Source organism: Eretmochelys imbricata, chromosome 6 (assembly GCF_965152235.1).
Source record: "Eretmochelys imbricata isolate rEreImb1 chromosome 6, rEreImb1.hap1, whole genome shotgun sequence".
NCBI classification, from domain to species: domain Eukaryota; kingdom Metazoa; phylum Chordata; order Testudines; family Cheloniidae; genus Eretmochelys; species Eretmochelys imbricata.
Genome location: NC_135577.1, coordinates 73724621 through 73749728, shown reverse-complemented (window position 1 = coordinate 73749728; position 25108 = coordinate 73724621). Strand labels below are relative to the sequence as shown.

The 25108-nt window shown below is 43.8% G+C and overlaps 1 protein-coding gene across 1 annotated transcript in view; it reads right to left on the bottom strand.

Annotated features, from left to right (window-relative positions):
- The window catches only part of GPR176 (G protein-coupled receptor 176), an 87647-nt gene extending 77769 nt beyond the window's left edge, over positions 1-9878 (bottom strand). The window contains exon 1 of the mRNA XM_077820306.1: positions 9650-9878. Coding sequence (XP_077676432.1) covers positions 9650-9878 — 229 coding nt within the window. The remainder of the gene's footprint in view (positions 1-9649) is intronic.
- Between the last annotated feature and the right edge of the window lie 15230 nt (positions 9879-25108).

Sequence of the window (25108 nt, the reverse complement as noted above, 5' to 3'; positions counted from 1 at the left end):
AGATCCTGTGATCATTGAAACACATGCAGCTGGTGGAGAAAAAAAAAAGGGACAGCGGTATTTAAAAAGACACATTTTATAAAACAGTGGCTACACTCTTTCAGGGTAAACCTTGCTGTTAACATTACATACATAGCACATGTGCTTTCGTTACAAGGTCGCATTTTGCCTCCCCCCACCGCGTGACTACCCCTTCAACCTTCCTCCCTCCCTGTGGCTAACAGCGGGAAACATTTCTGTTTAGCCACAGGCAAACAGCCCAGCAGGAATGGGCTCTTCTGAGTGTCCCCTGAAGAAAAGCACTCTATTTCAACCAGGTGACCATGAATGATATCTCACTCTCCTGAGGATAACACAGAGAGATAAAGAACGGATGTTGTTTGAATGCCAGCAAACATACACTGCAATGCTTTGTTCTACAATGATTCCCGAGTACGTGTTACTGGCCTGGAGTGGTAAAGTGTCCTACCATGAAGGACGCAATAAGGCTGCCCTCCCCAGAAACCTTCTGCAAAGGCTTTAGGACTACATCTAGGAGAACTGCGAATGCCAGGGCAAAGTAATCCTTTCACATGCTTGCTTTTAAACCATGTATAGTATTTTAAAAGATACACTCACCAGAGGTCCCTTCTCCGCCTGCTGGGTCCAGGAGGCAGCCTTGGGTGGGTTTGGGGGGTACTGGCTCCAGGTCCAGGGTGAGAAACAGTTCCTGGCTGTCGGGAAAACCGGTTTCTCCGCTTGCTTGCTGTGAGCTATCTACAACCTCATCATCATCATCATCATCATCCCCAAAACCTGCTTCCATATTGCCTCCATCTCCATTGAAGGAGTCAAACAACACGGCTGGGGTAGTGGTGGCTGAACCCCCTAAAATGGCATGCAGCTCATCATAGAAGCGGCATGTTTGGGGCTCTGACCCGGAGCGGCCGTTTGCCTCTCTGGTTTTCTGGTAGGCTTGCCTCAGCTCCTTCAGTTTCATGCGGCACTGCTTCAGGTCCCTGTTATGGCCTCTGTCCTTCATGCCCTGGGAGATTTTGACAAAGGTTTTGGCATTTCGAAAACTGGAACGGAGTTCTGATAGCACGGATTCCTCTCCCCAAACAGCGATCAGATCCCGTACCTCCCGTTCGGTCCATGCTGGAGCTCTTTTGCGATTCTGGGACTCCATCATGGTCACCTCTGCTGATGAGCTCTGCATCGTCACCTGCAGCTTGCCATGCTGGCCAAACAGGAAATGAGATTCAAAAGTTCGCGGTTCTTTTCCTGTCTACCTGGCCAGTGCATCTGAGTTGAGAGTGCTGTCCAGAGCGGTCACAATGGAGCACTCTGGGATAGCTCCCGGAGGCCAATACCATCGAATTGTGTCCACAGTACCCCAAATTCGAGCCGGCAACGTCGATTTAAGCGCTAATCCACTTGTCAGGGGTGGAGTAAGGAAATCGATTTTAAGAGCCCTTTAAGTCGAAATAAAGGGCTTCATTGTGTGGACGGGTGCAGGTTTACATCGATTTAACGCTGCTAAATTCGATCTAAAGTCCTAGTGTAGACCAGGGCACAGAGTTGCAGTTGTCATCTTAATGTGATTTTAAGCCAGTGCAAAAGGTAAATTTAAACTTGTAAACTGAACCCAGCTTCTCAAATTGAAGAGGGTCCAAACAACTTTTTACAATGGTTAAACTAAATTAGTTTAATTAAACTGATGCAAGTTTGTGGGTAAACAAGACATGAGTTAACTGATAGTATGCTAGATAAATGACACCTACAACCTACCAGCATAAAAAAAGCACCAGATCCGAGATAAGAGTTCTGCTGTTCATAGAGATGAGCAGTATGCACTAGGTAGTTGACCTCAAACTATATCTCACCAAAGCAAACATACATACTGCAGAATTTCTTAAACTGTAAGGCTGGCCTTCCTAAGGAATCTGTTACCTCTCCCAGAATTTTCAGAGAAAAGCTTACAAATATAACTGTTTATCTTACATAATTTAATTTGTAACATAAAATCTCCTTTTGCCGTGTAATGTCCTTAATGACTGCAAACAAGGGAAGAAACAATGGCAAAGCTATATAGTTTCTTGGGGGGGGCGGCTATGTGCCTACAGACTTGCTGGAGCCAGACGGAGTGACTCTGCTGGAGGAGCCAGAACCATCCAGAATCTGGGGTATGTAGTCACAATGTGTGTTCAGTAGCCATTCTGAATCTATATGGGAAGCTTTCAGTATGGCCAAACTATGTGGCAGGACACACCCATGGTCACTATCTGAAGGCTGAGCCAACTGCAGCTCAGTGAGGAGGAGGCTATGAAGTGGAGTATGTAGGAGCCAGCCTGTTGGAAGCAGCTGAACCAAATGGGGATAAAAGGTGTCTACTGTTAGGTCTGTGTCTCAAAGACAGCTATCCATTTGAATCCATCCCCTCCTTCTCACTAGGGCCAACTAAAGCTGTTGTGCCCATGAAGGCTCCTGAACTCGCTAGGAGAATGACACACAAACATAAAGCCAATGAGTCAGTATAACAGTACAATCGCTTAATATCCACTCTCACTCCCCCCATAATGACAAAGATCACCATGGTCAGAGATGAACTACAGTAGATGAAATGCACAGGCAGAAAGTTAAAACAGTGGTTAAAAAAAAAAATCTGAATCCATCTGTCAATAGCACAAACATCTTTTACAGGACTATACCAATGCAGTTAAACAAGCCTTCTCTCCACCACAATCAATGCAGCAGAATCATGGCCAGTAGAGCTATTTCACCTAATAAACTGGCTTATCTGAGATAGCAAAGTCTTGATTCTGATATCTGGGCTAACAAGTGTGAAGACTGAAAGCATACTTCGCTGATAAGACCAACCAAATATGTATGGAACTAACTGAAAGAAAATTCTACCCATCACTGGATCACATTATCCACATCACTCCTGAGAGAATTTGGCCCCATCACATATGCCAAAGTTCAAGAAGCTCTGAAAAAATATTTGCGCCACAACCAGTGAAAGAGATCCATTTCCCTCCTGGGTGGGGAAAGCCAGTCAAGAACAAGTATACCATTACTAATGACTTCTGAGGTAATTCTGCGCCACTGAACACGCACAGAATTAATTTCCCCCACAGATTTCTTTGCTTCCCCGCAGAAAAATGACTTCCTGACAGGAAAGAAAAGGAAAGGAAAGGAAAGGCACAACAGCAGCCATGTGACCCTACCCAGCTGCATGTTTTGGGTGCCCAAGGCAGCTAAATCACTGTGGGGCAGGGGGCGGAATGAGGGAAGACCCGGCTGGCGGCTCCTACGCTACACCCAGCTCAGATGCTAGTCCCGGCTGGGCAGGACGGGACTTCCTCTTCCCCTGCACGGCATCCGGGGCCTGGTTAGACCCACCCCCAGATTTCTTCCCAGGCTTCAGGAACTCGGCAAACTCCCCCATCCTGCTTCCTGCAGCCATCGCTCCTCAGCTGCAGGGGGAAGGATCACTGTATGGGGAGCTGCTCCCCCCTCTGCCCAATCCCTGTGCATCCAGACCCCCGCATACCCAGACCCTCCTGCTGAACGTCCCCCCCAAGCACACTCCCAGAACTCCCCCTGCTGAGCCCCACTCCCCCTGCACCTGGACCACCCTGATGAGCCACCCACCCCAGATCCCCACCCCCACCAAGCTACAATCAGCTGCAACTGGATCCCCACCCCCACTGAGTCCCACTCCCCCACCATCTGGACCCCCACCCGCACACCCAGACCCCACCCCACCCCGAATCCCAACCACCTTATCAATCATAGAAGATTAGGGTTGGAAGAGACCTCAGGAGGTCATCTAGTCCAACTCCCTGCTCAAAGCAGGACCAACCCCAACTAAATCAGCCCAGCCAGGGCTTTGTCAAGCCAGACCTTAAAAACCTCTAAGGATGGAGATTCCACCACCGCCCTAGGTAACCCATTCCAGTGCTTCACCACCCTCCTAGTGAAATAGTGTTTCGTAATATCCAACCTAGACCTCCAACACTACAATTTGAGACCATTGCACATTGTTCTGTGTGTCATCTGCCACCGAGAACAGCTTCGCTTCATCCTCTTTGGAACGCCCCCCTTCAGTTAGTTGAAGGCCCCTATCCAATCCCCCCTCACTCTTCTCTTCTGCAGCCTAAACAAGCCCAGTTCCCTAAGCCTCTCCTCATAAATCATGTGCCCCAGCTCCCTGATCATTTTTGTTGCCCTCCACTGCATTCTCTCCAATTTGTCCACATCCTTTCTGTAGTGGGTGGCCCAAAACTGGACGCAATACTCCAGTTGTGGCCTCACCAGTGCTGAATAGAGGGGAATAATCACTTCCCTTCACCTGGACCCCCCTGCAGAGTCCCATTACTGTTGCACCCAGACCCACCCCCAATAAGCCTCTGCGCATCCAGATCCCCCCACACACACACACACACCCCTCCCCAGATCCCCCACTAAGCTGCCTACACCCAGATTGCCCCACAGAGAACCCTCTCAACCCACACCTGGATCACCCCACACTAAGCCCTTCCATATTTGGATCCTGCCAGGCTGAACCTGCCTGCCCACACCTTGTGCATCTGGCACAGAGGGACAGAGCCCTGTGGTATTTCGGGGGCAGGCCCAGCCCTTGCGCTGTGTCAGGGTTGGGTGCAACCTTACTGCTGAGTTCATGTCCTGGGTGGGAACTGCAGAGTGATCTCCCACCTCTGTGCAGCCAGCCAGTGGCCCGTGCTCCCCAATGCCATGCTGGAGCTTCCACATTTATTTGACAAATACATGTTGTAGAATTTTAAAATATTGGGCCTCGAATTTTTATTTTTTTGTCACAGAATGCCCTCAGGAGTAACTAATAGAGATAGCCAGTTCCTCCATCAGAGCTGCATACCTACCAAACTCCATAAAAACTGCCATAGTTGCCCAATTCTCAAGAATTCAATCACTCAACCTTGAAGACCTCTCTAACTACCATCTCGTCTAAAAGCTCCTATTCCTGGGTAAAATAACTGAGAAAGAAGTAGCCAACAAGCACCAACAACATAGAACATCAGCCTACATCTTGGATGCCTCACAATAAGCATTCAGACAAGGGCACAGCTACTGAGACAGCTCTAGTAGCATGAAAAGACAACCTTCTTGCCTGTGTCCAGGACCATAAGATCTCCATGATCATACTGCTGGAATTTTATGCAGTTATTGACACAGTGGACCAAAAGGTATTGCTAACATACCTACATGATTTCACATGAGATGATGTCCCAGCACTACAATAGCTGCAATTGTTCCTCTGCAAAAGAGCTCAGAGCGGTGATGAATAACTGCTCCTTCTCTCCAAAGGCCTTCACCCGCAGGGTCCCACAGGGATCCATGCTACCCCCTTCTTCTCTTCAGCTCCACTGGCAAAGCCAGCAAGATACTACAGGCTCAGCTGTCAATAGTATGCTGATGCTACACAAATATACATCTTATTCTGAAATGATGCAACTACCATTACTACTAAAATGTTGGAATTCCTACAAGAAATCAGCTCTTGGATGATGAGCTGAAGCTGTACCCAGGCAAGACTGAAGTAGTGCTGGTTGAAAAAGAGAAACTCTTTGAAGAGCTACCCAAGATGTTGTCTCCCCCCTTCCACTGAAGGCATACAGCCTCCCTTTATCAAAGTGGTGTAAAGTCTCAGGGTTCTGTTTGACTAAGTTTGGGTAACTAGGTAGCAGAAGTATCTAAAAATGCCTCCTTTCACATCCAGCTTGCTAGGAAACTTCACCCCTTCCTTCCAGTCAAGAACCTGACCACAGTGATCCATCTACCTGTTGCACTTAAGGCACAGCCATCCACACTGGCAGTGGAGAAGGAAGAGTGGTGGGTTTCCCGAGAGAAAGGCCGGTAGAATAAAACCCAAAAACTCAATGTTTTTTGTTGTTGTAAAACTGTGGCACAAGTCTGACTGCTACATTAACATAATCATCTTTAATAGCAGCAATTCTTACATTTAACCGCACTAGTTTATAAAAGGATTTTTAGACCAAAGTTCATGTTTGTCCAATAAAAACCTGGCATTTTCTGATTCTTTATTACTAATGTCAGAAATACTAAAGTAGAAAATGAAGGTTATTCAAAATATTTACACATTTAAAAAAAAATAATGAGCCCCACATCACTGCATGCCCTTCTGATATTTTTGGTTTGTGTCTTCCAGTTAAACCTACTGTCGCATATTTAAAGGTCACTTCCATATTCAGGCCTTGGCAGGCTAGTGACATCTGGGATCCAAACCCATTTCCAGCAAACTAACATTTGTTAATCTAATATTGTCAATTAAATTATAAAATATATCTGAGAATGTACTGTTAATGTATTTTTAACATTAGCCATAAAGAAAAAACTACTGGAGCTGTTTGTTTACTCTGTGTAGAAGACTAAAGTCAAATACCAAAACCATTCACACTAACAACCTCTTCACATATAACAGGAAAAACTAACACAAATACACCACCTACTGTTACAAGTCTTCCCACAAGTCACAGGTATGAAAAAAAAAAAAAAAAAACATTGTACTTCTCTCTTTAAAAGAAGACCTGTTACTGTTAAATTTTCTTGTAGGGCTCAATCTACATACGGGTATTTAAGGTAATGAGGCTGCTCACATGAGTACTGATTTGTGGATCTGGTCCCTAGGTTTATATTACAGTTACAGTTTCACAGGGTTTAATCTTAAAGATTACAAAGTAATTCCACACCATAGACACCTAATCTAGCAAATATTTAAGCATTTGCAATAACTTTACCATGGGAAGATAAGAACATGCTTAAATGTTTGTAGGATGAGCTTCCATTCAAGTGGCCTGAAACAAATGACAAAACTATCAGAAGTTGAACCCTCTACATCCTGAAATATCATTCAACACAGTGTTATCTGCAATATCTGTACACAGCTATTCTGTCAGACAGGAAGAATGATTCAGTGATTAGGGCACTAGCCTGGAACTCAAGGGACTGGGGTTCAATTCCCTTCTCTGGGTTACAGACTTCCTGTGTGACCTTGGGCTAGTCCAGAGGTGGGCAAACTATGGCCTGCAGGACCCTCCTGCCCGGCCCCTGAGCTCCTGGCCCGGGAGGCTAGCCCCCAGCCCCTCCCCTGCTGTTCCCCCTCCCCCACAGTCTCAGCGTGCCACGCCACCGGCGCAACACTCTGGGCAGCGCAGTTGCAGAGCCGAGGCCTGACCCGGTAAGTGCCGCCAGCCACCAGTGCTCCAGGCAGTGTGGTAAGGGGGTTGGATAGAGGGCAGGGGAGTTGTGGGAGGGAGTGGTCAGCGGTCCCGGGGGGCAAGTCAGGAATGAGGGGGGGAGGGAGTTGGATGGGGCAGCAGGGGGGAGTCAGGGGTGAGGGGTCTCGGGGTGTTTAGGGGACAGGGGTCGGATAGGAGGCGGGGGCCAGGCCACGCCTGGCTGTTTAGGGAGACACAGCTTCCACTAACCGGCCCTCCATACAATTTTGGAAACCCAACATGGCCCCCAGGCCAAAAAGTTTGCCTGCCCTTCATCTCTTAGCTCTTTGTGATTCAGTCTCCTATCTGTAAAATGGAAATAGTCAAACTTCCCTACCACACAGGGGCATTGTGAAGATAAGTACATTCAATGGTGGGAGGTATTCAGATATTATGGTAATAGGAAGTCATAAGTACTTAAAATAGGTAGTGATTCAGTGCAGCAGAGACATATATAGGGAGAATTTACTTTCAAAAAATAAGAGGTAGAAGTAGTTTTAGGTACTACACCTGCGCCAAGCCCTCTACCCATTTTTGTTGATTTACAAATCACATTTCCTTTTAAAAAAAAGTTTTCCCCTCCTTTTTTGTTGTGTGAAAGACCTGCACAGACAAAGGAAGCTGACAAAGGCCCCAGACTACAATCTAATCTGCAGATGCACCCTCGCACCAACGTCAGAGCCTCAGTTACTTCACCAGGGGTCTTGCTGGATGAATCAGATTGCAATGTTGCCAACTCTCATGATTTTATGATAAGTCTTTTGAGATTCAGTATTTTTCCTTAAAGCCCAACTCCCGGGAAGACACCAATTACATGAAAGTAAGTTTTTAGCTCTCATGCCTGTAGAGAAAAATCTGAATAGATAACCCCATGGTATTCTAAAGCCTCAAGAAACAGAAGGCAAATGAATTGTATTTTAAAAATCTAATTTTTAAGTCTGATTTTTTTGGAGTCTGACTCATGAATGCCAATATTAGGACTGGGGCTTAACTGAGTCTACATATCATTACTTGTATTACAATACCGCCTAGACACTTTGACAGAGTCTGTGGATCCACTGTGCTAGGAACTGTACAAACTCCTAATCAGAGAATCCATACCACAAAGAGCTTATAGTCTGAATAGACAAGACAGACAAAAGGCAGAAAAAAAGAATTATCCCCATTTTACAGATGGGGAACCTAAGGACTAAGTGACTTATTCAATGTCACACAGCAATGCTGTGGCAGAGCTAGAAATTTAACTTGAATATGAGTCCCAGTCCAACGTCTTTATCACAAGACTATTCTGAATACAGAGTAAGAAAGGAAACTATTCAGTATAATCATTTAAGATAGATAAAAGAAATATGAATTGTTACCAGGGAGAAGTTAATTTTTTAAATTATCAGCACCCCCACCAAAATATATCCTAGCACCACTGAAAATGTTCAGTTAGTTGTGTCCAAAAGACTGTAGCCTCATCCTGAGAGGTGGGGACCATCTGCAAGTCCCCTAGAACTGTCAAAGCCACAGGTGCTTAGTAGCTCTCAGGATCAGCTCCTGTGTGAAAAAGTCTCATCTTATTAAAATAACTGGCTTTGCATGACTTACCTACTAGTGGCATTTTATTAAAATCTAATTTATTGACCTCCCAAACTGTATAAATCAAGATTACCTACAGGTATGACAGACAAAACTGTTTCTAATGCCTGTCTTGCCTTGTCTCTTGAAAGAAAAGCAAATGTAACTGATAACAAAATGCCACACTGCAAATCCTTATAAAGCAAACATACACAGATGTTTAAAGTTAAAGTTAGCAGTTACTACCATGTATCTAAACGGTACAGGATCTTAATTAAGTTTAGTTTGTTAGCTATTAGATGGCAAATAAGTACAATATCACCCAGATAACTGAATGTACAGCCCAAAGAACATTTACAAAGGATTCAATTGAAATCTGCAGGAGATCAATGTAAAATGGACAGTCTCAAATATAAAAATTCAGTATCATTTATCCCAAACATTTTTAATTAATTTCTATTATAATTACTGTATATCCCATTACCTTTGAAAATAAGAGCACAATCAATGCATTATCCTTCCATCTATTTGAGTTCCCAAGGGAAAGTTTACTAAATAATACATATGCATATCAAGGCAATTTCAACTGACTAATTTTGACAGCGGTAATCTATATTACAGAGAGCATCAGAAACCTACAGAAAACTCAAAGGCACACTTTATTAATTCCACTTGAGGAGACAGCAAGAACCTGAAATGACAACAAAGAGATGCCCATGTGGTAGTAATTTGTGACCACAGTAATTATTTGTCTGGGCGTGGGTCACAGACTGCAGCCACCAGTAAACTCACATAACAGAAAAACTGCAACAATGCTTACTTACCCAGCAGAGAGCCTATAAAGATGACAATTTGCACAGTGGTAGTGAAATGTCTGTAGGTTTGCTCCTCACTGTACTCCCCATTTTCCAAGAGTCCAATCCCATTGTAGCTTCTATTGTTCCACGCAATTTGTGTATTAGACACATTGCTAATTTCTACAGCTCTGGTAACATCCTGATAGAGGGCATGGTCACTTTCATTCCTTGAAATCCAGCTTCCATTGTACCCCATGGTGAGTGTTTTCTTCCTTCTCCCTACCTAATAATCACACATGATTGAACCAATGCTTTTCACTGAACAGAGCGTACAGGCAAAAGAACTGCTTTTGTGAATAAAGCCAAGTTCATTGTACGCAGCAAAGTCCTCACTGAATTTCTGTCCTGGAAAGCAGGTTTGACTTGTCATGTCTCTACCTCATGAATCATTATACTCAGGAAAGGAAAGAAGGGAGAAAAACATGACTCTGCCCTGCTATTACTTTTCCCATATTTCTTGTTTCTCCATGTCACAGTGTTTCCTCAGCATGTTTTACCGCAACAAACATGAATGAGAAAAATCCAGTCCACACCATACGTCACCCTCCCAGCAGATCACAATAAAACCAATTTATTGTACATTAAAATAGGATTGGAAAACTTACAGAAAAATCAACTATGTTTTTTCCCCTGTTCTCAGTCTTTGCTTAGCTTTTTCACAAAAGAGAGGAAAAGCATCTCTTTTTCAGTGCCAAGTCCCCTACAACTGTCCTAACACACTATATCCACTTTTCTTACTGTGAAAAATGAATTAATTTTGCATATATGGTCTTCATAGTGAGAAGATACTTAAATTCCATTCAGAGGAAAGTAAATGAATGTTCAATAGCTTCCACAGAGCACCAGCTGTTTCCCATGAAATATAATTTTTTAAATCCTAAAACAGATACCACTCCAGTCTTCAATGAACCAAAAAAAAAAACAAAACAAACCCCACCATAATCCTATGTGACCTTCTGTGAGTGTACCCCCAGATCAAGCACAACTCTCTTTAAAAATTGTAATACATGATAGAGCATCCAAGTAATAGAATCAACATGCATTTCATCTATCTGTATTCTTGATGCTCCACAGATTGCAGAAAACCTTCAAGTCTTCAGAGCTTTCAGCAAGTCTGCTTGCAGCACTGGCTGCTAGACTGTTTGCTGCTGTGTTCATAGAGATCCTAAAGAAGAAAGACTAGATCACATGACCCTCAGCTGAAGGCTCTGGTTTTTGATGGCAGCCATCTTGCTTGTGGAGCTGTCAGCTCAATGTGCTTGAGAAAAACAGAGGAAAAGCAGAAGTTTATTTTCTGAAGGGGGAAAGTTTCTGCCAATATCTAAAATAATTCTAAATATTAGGAGGGAGGGGGAAAGTATTTTATTGTCAGCTTCTGCTGGTAATTTTTATTTTGTTCAAAATTAGGAGTTTCCAAATTTATATTTGTGCAAACCAGTCCTGTAATGTCTAGGGTCAAATTTCCAAAAATATCTCTGAAGCTGCCTGAACATATCTGTTCATGCAGAGTAAGTAGCTTTTAACTGGCTGATAGAGGTGTTTGGACATGCACATTCTGTTGTTTCATTGCACAAATAACAGTGCATGCAAATTATAAGCAGTTGAGATAAAGTAATTTTGCAAATTTGGCTCTTAAATTGGGTGAAATTTTAGCTTCCTGGCTGATTAAAATCTGAGTAATATCTTTTTGAAAATATATGTTTTAAGGTTCCCAGTAAATTTTCAAGTGTAAGTAATTTTCAAGTGTTCATATATATAGTTACATTTTTAAATATGTTACATTAACATGGGCAAGTAAAGGGGTTCTCAACTACTGGCAATCAATTATTTCTTGTTGTAAAGATTGGTGAATTGAGTTATTATACCTGCATTTCCCTGTTGTGAATAGGGAAAATAGCCAACAGACAGCAGGTTGCACAGGAACCATCTCACCCTCTGTGATCATGATTTCTTATGACAGCTATGTTCCACAAGAAAATTTAAATTGTCAACCTCAAAAGTGAGCTCATGTGTGTAGGAAAGACAACTTTCACAGTAATTGGTCAGCAAATCAGGAACTCCATCCCTGAAAGAATGGGGATGACCATGAACTTTAACTCCTTCAAAGAAAAATGCAACTCTCTTTATTCTAACCTTCCCATAACACCAGATTTTTAAAAATATGATACAAAATAAAGTCTGCTCTTTCTTTAGTCTTAACCTAAACTTTATCTCTGGCGACTATGCATTATAATAGTCTTTAATTACATGATCACACTGTATTGCTAAAGTCACACACCAATAAATTATATTAGAAGAATATTAAGGTTACAAAGTTAAGCACTCAAAAGTTAGTAAATGCCAGAATTAGCGTTACCTAACAACCTTATTACAGCCCACTTGTATGGATGCATTATGATGAAGTCTATAATTACCTGATCCACATCCAATTCCCGCCGCCATCACCCCCCAGACCTCTGCCTCATTCAGTGCATGGGACAGACACTGCTCACTATTCAGTGTTTTGTTTTCCTCTTCATTTTTCTGTGTGGCCCCAGGTCTTATTTACATCATACTATTCAAAGCCAGCTCTGTAGTCAGAATTATTAATTTCTTCATGTGATTTTCTGTGTGCTCATCACTATAGAATCAGAATGCTTCACAAACATTAATGAATTTATTTTCATAGCACCCCTGTGAGAAGAGGAAGGGCGGTTATCCTCATTTTACAGCTGGGGAACTGCGTCAGAGGGATGAAGTTCAAAAGTATCCATTAATTTTGGGTAAAATTTGAGACCCCTAGGACTTGATTTTTCAGAGTTTCTTGGCAAAGTACTTTATATGTTCAAAGTACAAGCTCCCAAGACTTCAACTGTGGTTGTTCATCACTTCTGTAAATCAGACCCCGAAGTATCAAGTCAGGCACCAAGAAATTGAGGAACATACAATTAGTGACTGCCTGTGAAAAATGTAGTTGAAATGACTCACCTAGCATTACTAGGCACTCTTTGGCAAAGGGTGTCACAGAGTGCTCTACTCACTGCTAGAGCACCTCCTTCTGATCATGTCTGGGGATTAGCTCTGCAGGGCAACGCCCCTTTCACACACCCGGGACTCCACTGCTCTCGCTTTGTGGCTTGGCCTTTGGCCTTCCCCTTCTGGGAAGGGGGGGACACTCGAAGTTTCTCGGGACCCATTGTCCCAGCAGTCTTCTCTTTCATTGCCCCTTAATGGTGCCACTTCCCCAGCCCATGGACCCTACAACAAGCAGTCAAGTTCTGCAAAATCCTAAATCTTACTGCCATATCCTTAGGCTATTTTCTACCTGGCTGTCTCTCACCCTGAAAGTGACTACAGCCCTCTATCTCTCTACAGTCCCCTTCTACACACAGCTACTGGGCTTTATACAGGCCCCTCCTGTTCCTCTCCAGCTCCATTTCTGCTTTAATTAATCCTCATTACGCCCTGGCTCCTCTTCCAGGTTCAATGTATGCAATTAATTGGCCCACCTAGACACCTTAACTCCTTCAGGCCTTGTGTGGGGTTGACCCCCATCACAAGGGGAAACAATAGAATCCAGTTCTCCAGGGCAGCATTAAACTGTCTTGACCTTGAGACCATCTTCCCTCTTCCTGCAGCCCTCACTCACTACACACCTTCCAATTTCTGTAACAAATGAGGCAGGAGTCCTACTTCCTCCTTCTGTACACAAACCTGATTCACCCTCAGAGCATGTCCATCCTGCACATGGAAGGAGGCAGGGGTCCTGTGGAAAATATGTATGTGATCACATACTGTAGTTAAAGACTGCATCATAATGCACATGCTCAAGGAAACTGAGTTTAGGTTGCAGAGGCAACCTTAATTCTGGTATTTTGTAATTTTTTGAGTGCTTGATTTTGCGATCTTAATAAAGTTCTTTCAATGTATTTTGTGTGTGTAATTTCCTAGGTTTAAAAAATAAACACCTGAAAAAATAAAAATTCCATCATGTGGCAGCATATCCATACCCACCTAAATCACTGACAGGATCAGAATGTTTAGATCCTCCACACAGAATGTCATGTACAACTTACACATGGTAGGTTGCAGAGCTGCTGCTAGCAGGTCGGGCTCCTATAGCATACATAGACTGGCTACAGAGCTTCCTTCTCAAAGAGAGACACTAGAGATGTGTTCAGTTTAAGTTCCTTTAATGTACTGCCAGACATGGCTGAGGTTAGCTTAAATAAGGTATGTTACACAGAGTGGCACCTTGTGATGGCAGTATAATACAGTTTAGTATTGCATTACATCTCCTCTTTTAAATTTGGAATTCCTGCCATTTGCAAAATGTACAACATCTTTAAAAGTTCAGTACGTGTCAGTCTGTTGAAGGTCTCTGAATCATACTGGATTTCTCATTACACAACATGAACACATAACTATTTGGTCATCTGGCTCTCCATTAGTTGCAATGACTGGCAGTTGTTGTCCATTTGGAATCTTTGAGTCTTCTTCATTCTCCATATACCATCTGCAGATTCTGTTCCATTGATTGTTCTATCTCAGTAACAAACTGTAGATGTCAACAGTTTCTCTTGAACTCTCCACTGTCAGTCTTGATCACATATGATCTGGGCACTGAATTCTTTTTCTCTATAACAGCTGGACTTGTCCATCATTTTTCTCCATCCAGTTTGACATAAACACAGTCACCAAGTTCTAGACCCATTAGTTCTCTGAGTGATGTCTTTTGTAAAAACGTTTGTAAACTCTTTCTGCCTTTGTATCCAATTTGCCTACTCTCTTCATGCCTGGCCACTTTGAAGATAGATTATTTTCCAAAGTTGGAACAGTAGTTCTCAGTTGTCTTCCCTTCAGGACTTGTGCCAGACTATGTCCAGTAGTTCAGCTGTTATTGGTGTTGATCTGTAATTCAAAGAGCAAGGATTGGATCTTCTCAGTGTAGGATTTTCTTGGCTGTCTGTACAGCTCTCTTAGCCTCTCCATTTGCTTGTGGGTAATGTGGGCTAGTATTATGATCAAAATCATACTTTGTTTGGACTGATTTAAATTCTGCTGCAGTGAATTGTGGTCCATTGTACATCACTAGTTGCTCTGGAATACAAAAGCGAGCAAAAATGCACTTCAGTTTCTCAATAACACTGAAACAACTTATGTCTTTCAAGTACATTATTTCTATATACATGGAAAAATAGTCCACCACAACCAAATATTAATGTCCTCTCAATTCACATAAATCTGCAGCTAGTCTCTTCCAAAATCTGTCTGGTAGAGATGTTATTCTATATGGTTCAGAATTGTCTCTGAAGATTATTTGTACTGAATCTCCATTCTGAAGTCCAATATAATCAAATAATCTGTCAAGTTCTTTCACCTTTCTCCCTAGGCCCATCATGGTGGCCACACTGTGTCTGAGAAGGTTGTTGGTCTTTGATCCTTTGATCACATTAATTCTGAATGCAAAGCTGTTGGATTTGTAAGTTGTTTCTCTGGTGGCTGGCCCATGCAGTTCAGAATACCTCTAGGGCTAGTGAGAGCAGCGTCAGGTGATTTCAGCATTGAGAGGGGTGGATGGTGATTGTAAATCCCTTCTGAAATGACTGTGACATCAGCTCCAAAGTCAATTTTAAATTCAGTAGTCTTTCCATGAATATTTAGTTTCACTCTCCAAGCAGGCTCTGTGTCATCACAAGGTGACAAATCCCAGAAACAATGGCTCTTGACTGTATTCTGTAATTGTAGTTATCTCTTTCACTGCCTTACTGTGGCAAACAACTACAAAATGTCCATATTTTGTGCATTTATTACATATTTCATTTTTAGCTGGACACATCTTCAGCTATGACATTTTTGTACATTATTCTGAAAAGCTTTGTAGTTTGCCTTGAATTTCCTCAGAGCCTCATGACTTTTATGGTAATAACTTTTAATGGTGATGCTGAGTCTTTTTACTGCTTCTGAGTTAATTTCAGGTTTATCAAGTTGCTCCTGCCTTTTGTTCTGCTGTTTAATTAGCTCAGACTGCTTTGCTATCTGTGTAGCTGTGTTTAGGCTTAAGTCTGTTTTTAATTGTAGCTGCTCTGAAAGATTTTAATCGTTAACCCAATAACCATCCTGACTCTGAATTGTTCATGTTTTGCAGTCCCCAAATCACAGCTTTTAGCCAATGCATGAAGAGCTCTTATAAAAGTTCAACATTTTCCCCTGGTCTTTGAATTCTCTGGTGAAAATATGCTCTTTCAAAAACCACATTTCTCTGAGGTATAAAGCCTGCATGAAACATAGTCAGAATCCTTTCATAGTCAACTTTGTGATTGTCTTCAGCAAAGGCAAAAGATTTAAGGATATGCTCTGCCTGCTTCCCGAGCATAAATAAAGAGAATACCTAGATGTCTCCATTTCCTTGTGGAGTTTGGTTGCAATGCAAAATACTGCTTCCAGTCTGTCCATTCTGTAGGTTTATCAAAACTGAAGTTTTCTGGGGTTCTGAAAAATGGCATGTTGATGAGATCAATCCTGCAACCTTTGTTGCTTTGTTCCTTCTGTGTCTGTTCTCCTTTGGCACTAGTTTACTCCTGATACTATGTCATTGTACACAGTAGGTTGCAGGTCTGCTACTAGCAGATCAGGCTCCTGCACCAGAGCCTTCTTTTCAGAGAGAGACATCGGAGATCCTTTAAAGTACTGCCAGGTAAGACTGAGGTTAGCTTAAATAATGTATGTTATATACAGCACCACCTAGTAGCTGAACAGTATAATACAGTTTCACATTCAATATTACACAGACCTCTGCCACTTGAGCTAATCAAGTGAAAGACACCAGTTGTAGGTTGTCATCCTCTGTATGCATCAGATGGGAATGGGACATATTGTATTAATGTAGATGAAATATATAATGCAAGAAAAGGTCAAAGATGTTAACATAACATAGTCACTTTCCAACATGAAACAGTGTTAAACAGGGTTCGGAGTTTGGTATACAGAGGCCTCAGCCTGCTTAGTACCATGACAAACACACCCTTAAAAATCCTTTAACTTTTAATTAAAGATAAACAAAAGAAAGAAAAACAGTTAAAGCATATGAAATGTGAAGTATTACATATGACTTTCATTTTAACAACATCCCTTGTTCCCTTTCCCTTTAGCTGGAGAGAGTTTTTACAAGGAAAAGCGCGCTTGTTTGACAGTCTCTTAGATCAGTGGTTCTCAAACAAGTGTATGTGTACTACTGGGGGTATGCAGAGGTCTTCCGGGGGTACATCAACTCATCAAGATATTTACCTGGTTTTACAACAGGCTACATAAAAAGCACTACAAACTAAAATGTCATACAGACAATGACTTGTTTATACCGCTCTATATACTATACACTGAAATGTAAGTACAATATTTATATTCCAAATGATTTATTTTATAATTATAGGCTAAAAATGAGAAAGTGAGCAATTTTTCAGTAATAGTGTGCTGTGACATTTTTGTATTTCTATGTCTGATTTTGTAAGCAAGTAGTTTTTAAGTGAGGTGAAACTTGGGGTATGCAAGACAAATCAGACTGCTGAAAGGGATACGTAGTCTGGAAAGGTTGAGAGCCTCTGTCTTAGATGGCATCAAAGATGGTAATACCTGTCCTTTTGGGGAAAAGAAAGGAAGTTAGCTGAGACAGGCTTGAGCTATTGATGTTAAAGTCCACTCCTGTTTCATCTCAGGCACTGTTTGGGATTCAGCTGGAGCCAGTAAAGGTAGTGGTGTCTTCTGGATGCCTTTGTCTGCCTGGTCTGGTTTGGACATCTCTCAGAATCGGGATGATGAAAGCCTGGAGTCCTAGGAGATGATGGGGGTGGCAACTATGATGGTGAAGCTTGCTCTAGTAGCCAGTTTTGCTCCCATTTTGTTCATCAATTAGGCCTAGTTTTCAACTCATCAGTTTTGGTTCACTGACTTCTGGTTCCACACTTTTCTTGTTGACCAAGCCTGATTTTAACACAATCCCTGAGTTATATTGGTAGACCTTTTTGTTTGGACTAATTCATTCTGTCTTGCTTTTACACCTTTCCCCATCAATATTTATTATTATAGATCATTGTGACATCTTTTGAACTTTCACATACTTTTTAAAGTTGAGCTCCCAATTAAGGTAAATGTGCACGCCCAGTTGTCACAACAGACCCACACTGTGCCCATGAGTTTTATAAACATTTGCTGACAGCAAATAGTGAGACTAAGGAATCTTGGGTTCCATTTCAAACTCTAGAGAGGAGTGTACTCTAGTGGTCCCAGGCTGTTCTGCCAATTTCCCTCCACTGTTGACTCTTTCTTCCCCATCCCCTCCAACTTGTCCTTGTCCTGTCTCTTCTTCGTCCTTGGCTCTCCTCATCTCGGTCCCATTGTCCTCATCTAGCCAGTGCCAGTCTCCACATCTCTGGCTTTTCGTACCAGTCTTCTTACCCAGTCCTCCTCTAGACTCCCTGTCCCAGTCTCGCCCTTATTCCCAGTCTTCACACAAACACCCTCTCCCAGTCCCATTCTCCTTGCCCAGACAGTTTCAGTTCTCCCCACTCCCAGCTCCTTTCCCAACCAGCCTCCATTTGCTGTCCTCACCACCCACATTCCCTATCCTCACTGGCTCACCCTTTAGTCTCCCTCTTCACGCCCCCCATCCAATCGCTGTCTTCTCCTCACCTCTCCCTGGCTCCTTATTCCAATCTCCTCACTCCCTTGCTTCTTGTCGCAGTGTCCTTGCCCAGATAGTGACAGTTCTCCCTCTGCACGTTGGCTCCCCATCATATCTGTCTCCCCTCCCCCCAACTGGTTCCCAGTTCCAGTCTCCTCATCCAATTTCAATCTTCCTCCCACCTGGCTTCCAGTCCCCCTCCCTATTTCCTCCCCGTCTCCCAGTCCCAGTCTCCCCTCATCCCAACTCCCACTTCCAGTTTCCCGTCCGCCACCCACCGCTAGCCTCAATTCTCCATCCACCTACCCCTCTCCCTGGTCTGACCCTTGTTTCTTGTGATTTCAAATCAGGCAGCTCCATCTTCATGCTGCCTCAACTTAGCAGAAGGGGCACTGAGAGTAAAGGTGGGACAGGTTCTCTGCTCTCATTTCTAGTGCCAGGACACACCACAGCATGATCCTCAGCAGCCCACAGCTGCAATCACAGAGTAGTTCTGCTAAACCTAGCACTGGAGCATGCTCAGTGAAAATGGAATTTTCAGAGATTTTCACCGTTGAGCAAGTCTCTGCTGAGCATGTGCAAACTACAGCTTTTCAAAGGTTTGTAACTTGGACAAAGTTGGGTGGATTTTCACAGAAATAGCAAAAGGCATACCCTTGAGACAAAGGTCACCTCCTCACCAAATTTTAAGTTCTTACTACAAAGCATGGGGGCATTAGAGCTTCTCAAAGAAAAGGTCACTAGAATTTTTTTACATGGGCAAAACAATGTATTTTTAACGAGCCTTGCCCTCAGAAATGGCAGAACGATTTTGGCTGAAATTTTCCCAAACTTTCCATTCAGCATGAGACAGATCTAGCAATTGCAAGCTAGCATGGAAAATTTCAACCTGAATGGTTACAGTTTGGCAAAGTTATAAGCAACTGAAAACAGGGTCTTATGATAGGAAATGTTGGGCAACCTTAATATGTGGTGCTATCAGCACTGCCTTTAATGATGCAATATAATATGAAATATTTGTTTCTACAACATTACATACACATATATACAATTTTTAGCACTCTATCCTATTCTGTGTATGCCACATAAGCAAAGTCCATCAATTTATTGTATATTAAAATTACATGGGGTAAGCCAAACTTACTTCATGTTAAAGTATATAGCTCTTTAATGAGCTGAAAATCAAAAAGAAATCTTACAAAAAAGTGAAAACATGGACAAATTGCTAAGGAGGAGTATAAATGAATAGCCTTCCCATAAGCACAAGGTCTCAGCCTGGCTTCCACCAGCTTAGTTACTCCTTGCAGAATGACACCAACAGCCCTTCCAGTCCCAAGTTTCTACAAATTTGTCCTCCCTGAGTTCTTTTAACTATCAGACACTCAGACTTTTCCCTTTTGGTTCATCACCCTCGATGGCATGAAACCAGCTCCCCAGATACCAGCTTACTTTGGTCCCCACACTCCACCCAGTTTGAACACCAGAGATGTTCTTGGGGTAAAAATAAACAAAAGGTTTATTTAATAGAAAAACCACAGATTCAAAGACAAAATAATAAGGGAAAGCAAACACATACAAGTTACACAGTAAATAAACATAAAGATGCAACCACAGGCTTTACACTTCCATGTCAGATGAAATCCCTTTTCTACTACAAATTACCTATTGCCTTTGAACAGTTTCCTACTGTACCCTTTAACAATAGGAGAGATCCAACCTTTCACAGACAGCTGCCTGCCTAGAGGCTTAGAAAGACAACATGGGTGAGGTAATATTTTTTATTGGACCAACTTCTGTTGGTGAGAGAGACAGACTTTCAAGCTTACACAGAACTCTTCTTCGGGTTTCTAGACCTGAAGCTTGAAAGTTTGTCTCTCTCATCAACAGAAGTTGCTCCAATAAAAGATATTACCACATCCACCTTGTCTCTCTGGTATACAATCAGTTGATTTAACTGGTTATTTTTTGGGGGGAGGAGGTTAAAGCTTCTGCTCTCACGTGGGGGTGTCTGGACCCCAACTGTTATAACCCCCCCATACTTTTCTTAGTTCTTGGAGGGCTGTGGTCCCCCTCCCCCATGGAATTACATTCACTCGTGGCCCACAATGATACATAAACTAGTAAGATCTCCCAATTGCCATATTTGTCAGGAAATTGCCATACTTGTCACATATGCCACCTAAGTTTGCAGCTAAATAAATGACATTTGCAGTAAACTGACTTGTCTGCTGTATTGTGTCTAAAGAAGGCTATGTCCATTTATTCATTATTCCTGTTTGTATTTCTGTATATAAATATTTTTTCACAGAAAATAAAGAGGGACTGATGCAAATATTCACACTTCTGTTTATTCCCTGGAGACAACTACTACCAAATGGCACATTCTGCTGTTCCTTATATAGGAAGGCATTAGAGGGTGGCTGTCTAGTACCTGCTGGTGAGTCCTGTAACCACCTGGACAAGGAAAAGAGTGCAGAATGTGTGTCCAACTTCTGCATGCCCAGAAAACCCAGGAACCGCTTTTCTGATTTCTCGGGGGTGCTCTACCCACGCTCTGCCCCAGGCCATGCCCCCAGTCCACTGCTTCCCACCCCTGCCTCTTCCTTTGTGCGATCCACCCCCACCCTGCCTCTTCCCGCCCCATTCCGTCCCCTCCTCCGAGCACCTCACCCTCGCTCCACCTCTTCCTGCCCCTGCTCCTCCCCCTATCCCCTAGTGCCCCCTGCCTACTGCTGACCATCTAATCAGCAACGGGCGGGAGGCACGGGGAGGGGGGAAGGGGAGGAGCTGATTGGCGGGGCCAACCAGTGGGTGCTGAGCACCCACTATTTTTTTTCAGTGGGTTGGGTGCTCCAGCCCCGGAGCACACACAGAGTTGGTGCCTATCCCTTGGAAGATCTGCAGAGATTCACTAGGAGTACTGAGAAAAATGTGTCAGGACAGAGTAGGCATGATAATTATCTGCAGTTCTGAGTGATTCTTGCTTCTGAAATATAACAATTGCTTCTGCAATGATTTTGATGTCTACTGAATTTTATCTAGTTTTCTTATATTAAGGAATAATAAGATTTTATGAATTAACAGCTCTTCAGTGTAACGAGATTTTGCACAATATAGTGTTTATTAATAGTAACCATACTTTGCCATTCTATAATAATTTTCATCTGAGGATATCTAAGCACCTTAAAAATACAGTAGAACCTCAGAGTTACAAACACCTCAAGGAATGGAGGTTGTTTGTAACTGAACAAAATGTTCTGTTTGTTCTTTCAAAAGTTTACAACTGAACATGAACATAATCCAGCTTTGAAACTTTACTGTGCAGAAGAAAAATGCTGCTTTTAACCATTGTAATTTAAATGAAACAAGCACAGAAAACAGTTTCCTTACCTTGTCAATTTTTTTAAACTTTCCTATTAATAGTTTATGTTTAACACAATACTGTATTTCAATTTTAATTTCTTTCTTCTTTTTTAGTGTTTGTTAGCCATGAAAAAAAATGCCAACACACAAGCCCACGATTTAAATGTCCATTCAAAGAACACTAAAAAAAAAATGCTGTAGAAAAATGTACTTGCTCTAGTCTCTTTTATGGCTGTGATGGGGGTGTACCAGCCCCGCACTGGCCACAAGGGGCAGACCAATCATTGTGGGCTCAGGAGGCCACACCCCTTCTTCCCTGGTGCATCTGCTCCAAGTGGAGAACTCAGCTAGAAGGAGGCAGGCCAAGGAAGGGAATGAAGGAGGCAGGGAATACATTGCTGGCTCCTGCAGAGGTACCTGCAGCGCCCCTGGGGGTAAAGCCCAGGGACTGGGACTACACGCTAGATGACCCACTGCCTACAGAGACCGCCATGGAAGCTGGGCCCCCACCTGTTGAGGAAGCTGCTTAAACTACGCCCCAGACCCAAGAGACGTGAGGCCTATAGACTGATTGCTTGCTTGCTTTGTCCTGCCCAGGGGTTGCAGCCTGTTGCTGCTTCGCCCTGACCAGGGGCTAATTCCCCCATCTGTTTGATTGTTTGCTGCCCCAGCCAGGAGGCTGCCGGGCTATAGACTAATTGCTTACTTTGTCCCACCCAGGGGCTGCAGCCTGCTTGCTGCTTCACCGGGACTTGGGAGCTAATTCCACAGACTGATTGTTTTGCCACTCAGAATCCACGGATTACCTGTTTAGGTGACCCCATCTGCGGGCCGGGCCACAGTTGGCAGAAATCACCTGCTTAACGGGGAAGCCCATGACCAAGTGTCAGAGCGGACCACTCCCATGCTGGGCTGATGGGGGTGCCCTAACTCAACCAGTAAGGCCCTGCCCATCACACATGGTAGAGAATGCAGGCACTGGTCAGATCCTACTAAGAGGACTAATCCGAGGAAGCTACATGCGAGGACCTCATGGACACAGACAAGATATTAAAATGGATGCTAGAAAGCCAGCAGCAGCAGGCTACCCAGCAAAAACAGCAACAAGCGCAGCTACTACAGCAAATGGACACCCAACAACGACCACAGATGGCCCAGCACCAAGAGCAGCAGCAGCTGTTTAGGGAGCTAACTGCACAACACCAATCCCAGGAAGAATGGCTAGTTCAGCAGATGGCGGAGCTCCTACAGCCGCAGGGACCACCTGGACCTGTTGGGGTGAGCCAGAGCTCAGAGAACACCCTTACTGGGTTACCAGTGAGGCTGGCCAAAATAGGGCTCATGGATGACCCAGAGGCCTTCTTGGTCACGTTCGAACAGGTTGCCATGGTGGCCCACTGGCCTCCAGAATACTGGGCTTCTCTAGTGGCCCCATACCTAACCAGACCAGCATAAACGGCCTACCGGAACTTAGACCTTACAGAAGCCCTCAACTATGCCAAAGTGAAGGCCACCGTATTAGACCAAACCGGGGTGAGCCCTGAAACATTTCATCAGCAGTTTCGACGGGAGAGGCATTCCCCAGGGGCACGACCTTGGACAGTGGCTCAGCAACTCTGAGATTACTGCTGGAGGTGGTTGGAACCCAAGAAGCTGACCACGCCTCAAGTGGCAGAGGGTATTGTTCTAGAGCAGTTTACACAGATGGGTTTGCTGACATCAGCTGAGGGCTCTCGTTGAGGTGGTGTCCTTGATGGAAGATTACTTGGCCGCAGAAGGGCCCCAACTTCTAGCTCCTAAACCAGGAAGCCCCAGGGACCGCAGGAGGAACCTAAGCGAAAAACCACCCAAATTAGAAGAAGGAGGACCTCGGAGGGCTGACTTCCCACCCAGGAGTTTCGTGGAGACCTAGTGGGTGACCTCATGGGGAAGAGGTCGTATTCCATGCTGATTTTTGAACCAGCAGAGCCACCCTGTGCTTGCTTTAAACTGTTCCTCACCTTTGTCTGGATACATTTCTCAGTAGAGTAACTTTGCCTTTTCTGTAACCATCACACCACTTATAGGAGTGCCTTTTGATCTCTCTTGTGCAAACCACAGATGCATTGCCTTATCAAAATCAGCAGCAGCAGTTTTGCACACAATACACCTGCTTTTTACTTCTCCGCTGTTTTTGGCTTCTTTTGCAAATTGCTTTATTTTTTCCTGGTTTTTCCAAATGATGGTTGATGAGTGATGGTAATGGTTGATTTCCTGATACCATATTGTACTGCTATGTTGCTGAGGCTAACACCACTCTTGAGTTTTTTTTAATATTTCTAGCTTTGTATCAATTCAAGGTGTGACACATTTGCACTACCTACTGCTTGCTATTTTGCTTAGTCATACAGTATTTGCTTTTTTAATTTTTATTATTTGTTTCTCCTGCTGCCTGATTGCATACTTTTGGTGCCAAATGAGATCTGCAGACACAGTTGACCTGTCAGTTTCTATCTCTGGTGTTTGTATCTCTGAGATTCTACTGTAATTAAATAATCTCCCTACTCCTCCACAAGGTGCTTAAATTTCATTATTCCCATTTTGGATATGTAAACTAGGGTTGCCAACTCTCCCGGATTGGCCAGGAGTCTCCCGGAATCGGGCTCGATCTCCCGAAGGCTACTGAAGCTAATCTGGGAGATTTTAGACCACTAAAAGTCCAGTCGGCAGCACAATGGGGTAAGGCAGGCTCCCTACCTGCCCAGGCTCCACGCAGCTCCTGGAAGCGACTGGCACGTCCATCTGGCTCCGAGGTGCAGGGGGTTCAGAGAGTCTTTGTGCGCTGCTCCCCACCCCCCTGAGCACTGACTCCATGGAACCGCAGCTAATGGGAGCTGCGGAGGCAGTGCCTGCAGGCAGGGACAGTACACAGAGCCTCCTGGCTGCCCCTGAGCCTAGGAGCCAGACTTGCCGGTCGCTTCCGGGAGCTGCACAAGGTAAGCGCCGCCTGGCCACAGCCCGCACGTCCTCCTGCACCCAAACCATCTGTCCCAGCCCTGAGCCCCCTTCCATACCCAAACTCCCTCCCAGAGCCCACCCACCCTCCTGCACCCAAACCCCTGCCCCAGGCTCAGCCTGGAGCCCCCTCCCACACTCCTAACCCCTCATCCCCACCCCTCATCCCAGAGCCCACACCCCAACCCCCTGCACTCAAGTGGAGTGGAGGGGGCGGGGCCTCAGAGAAGGAGCAGAGCAAGGGTGTTTGGGTTCGTTCGATTAGATAGTTGGCAACCCTAAGTAAACTGGCACACATAAATTGACTTGCTAAAGGAAAAAATATATATTTGTTATCCATTTTGCAAAAGACAGATAAATAAATGCTACAACTAGATTTCAAAACAATGAGAAGGTTAACCACTGTTCTTTTA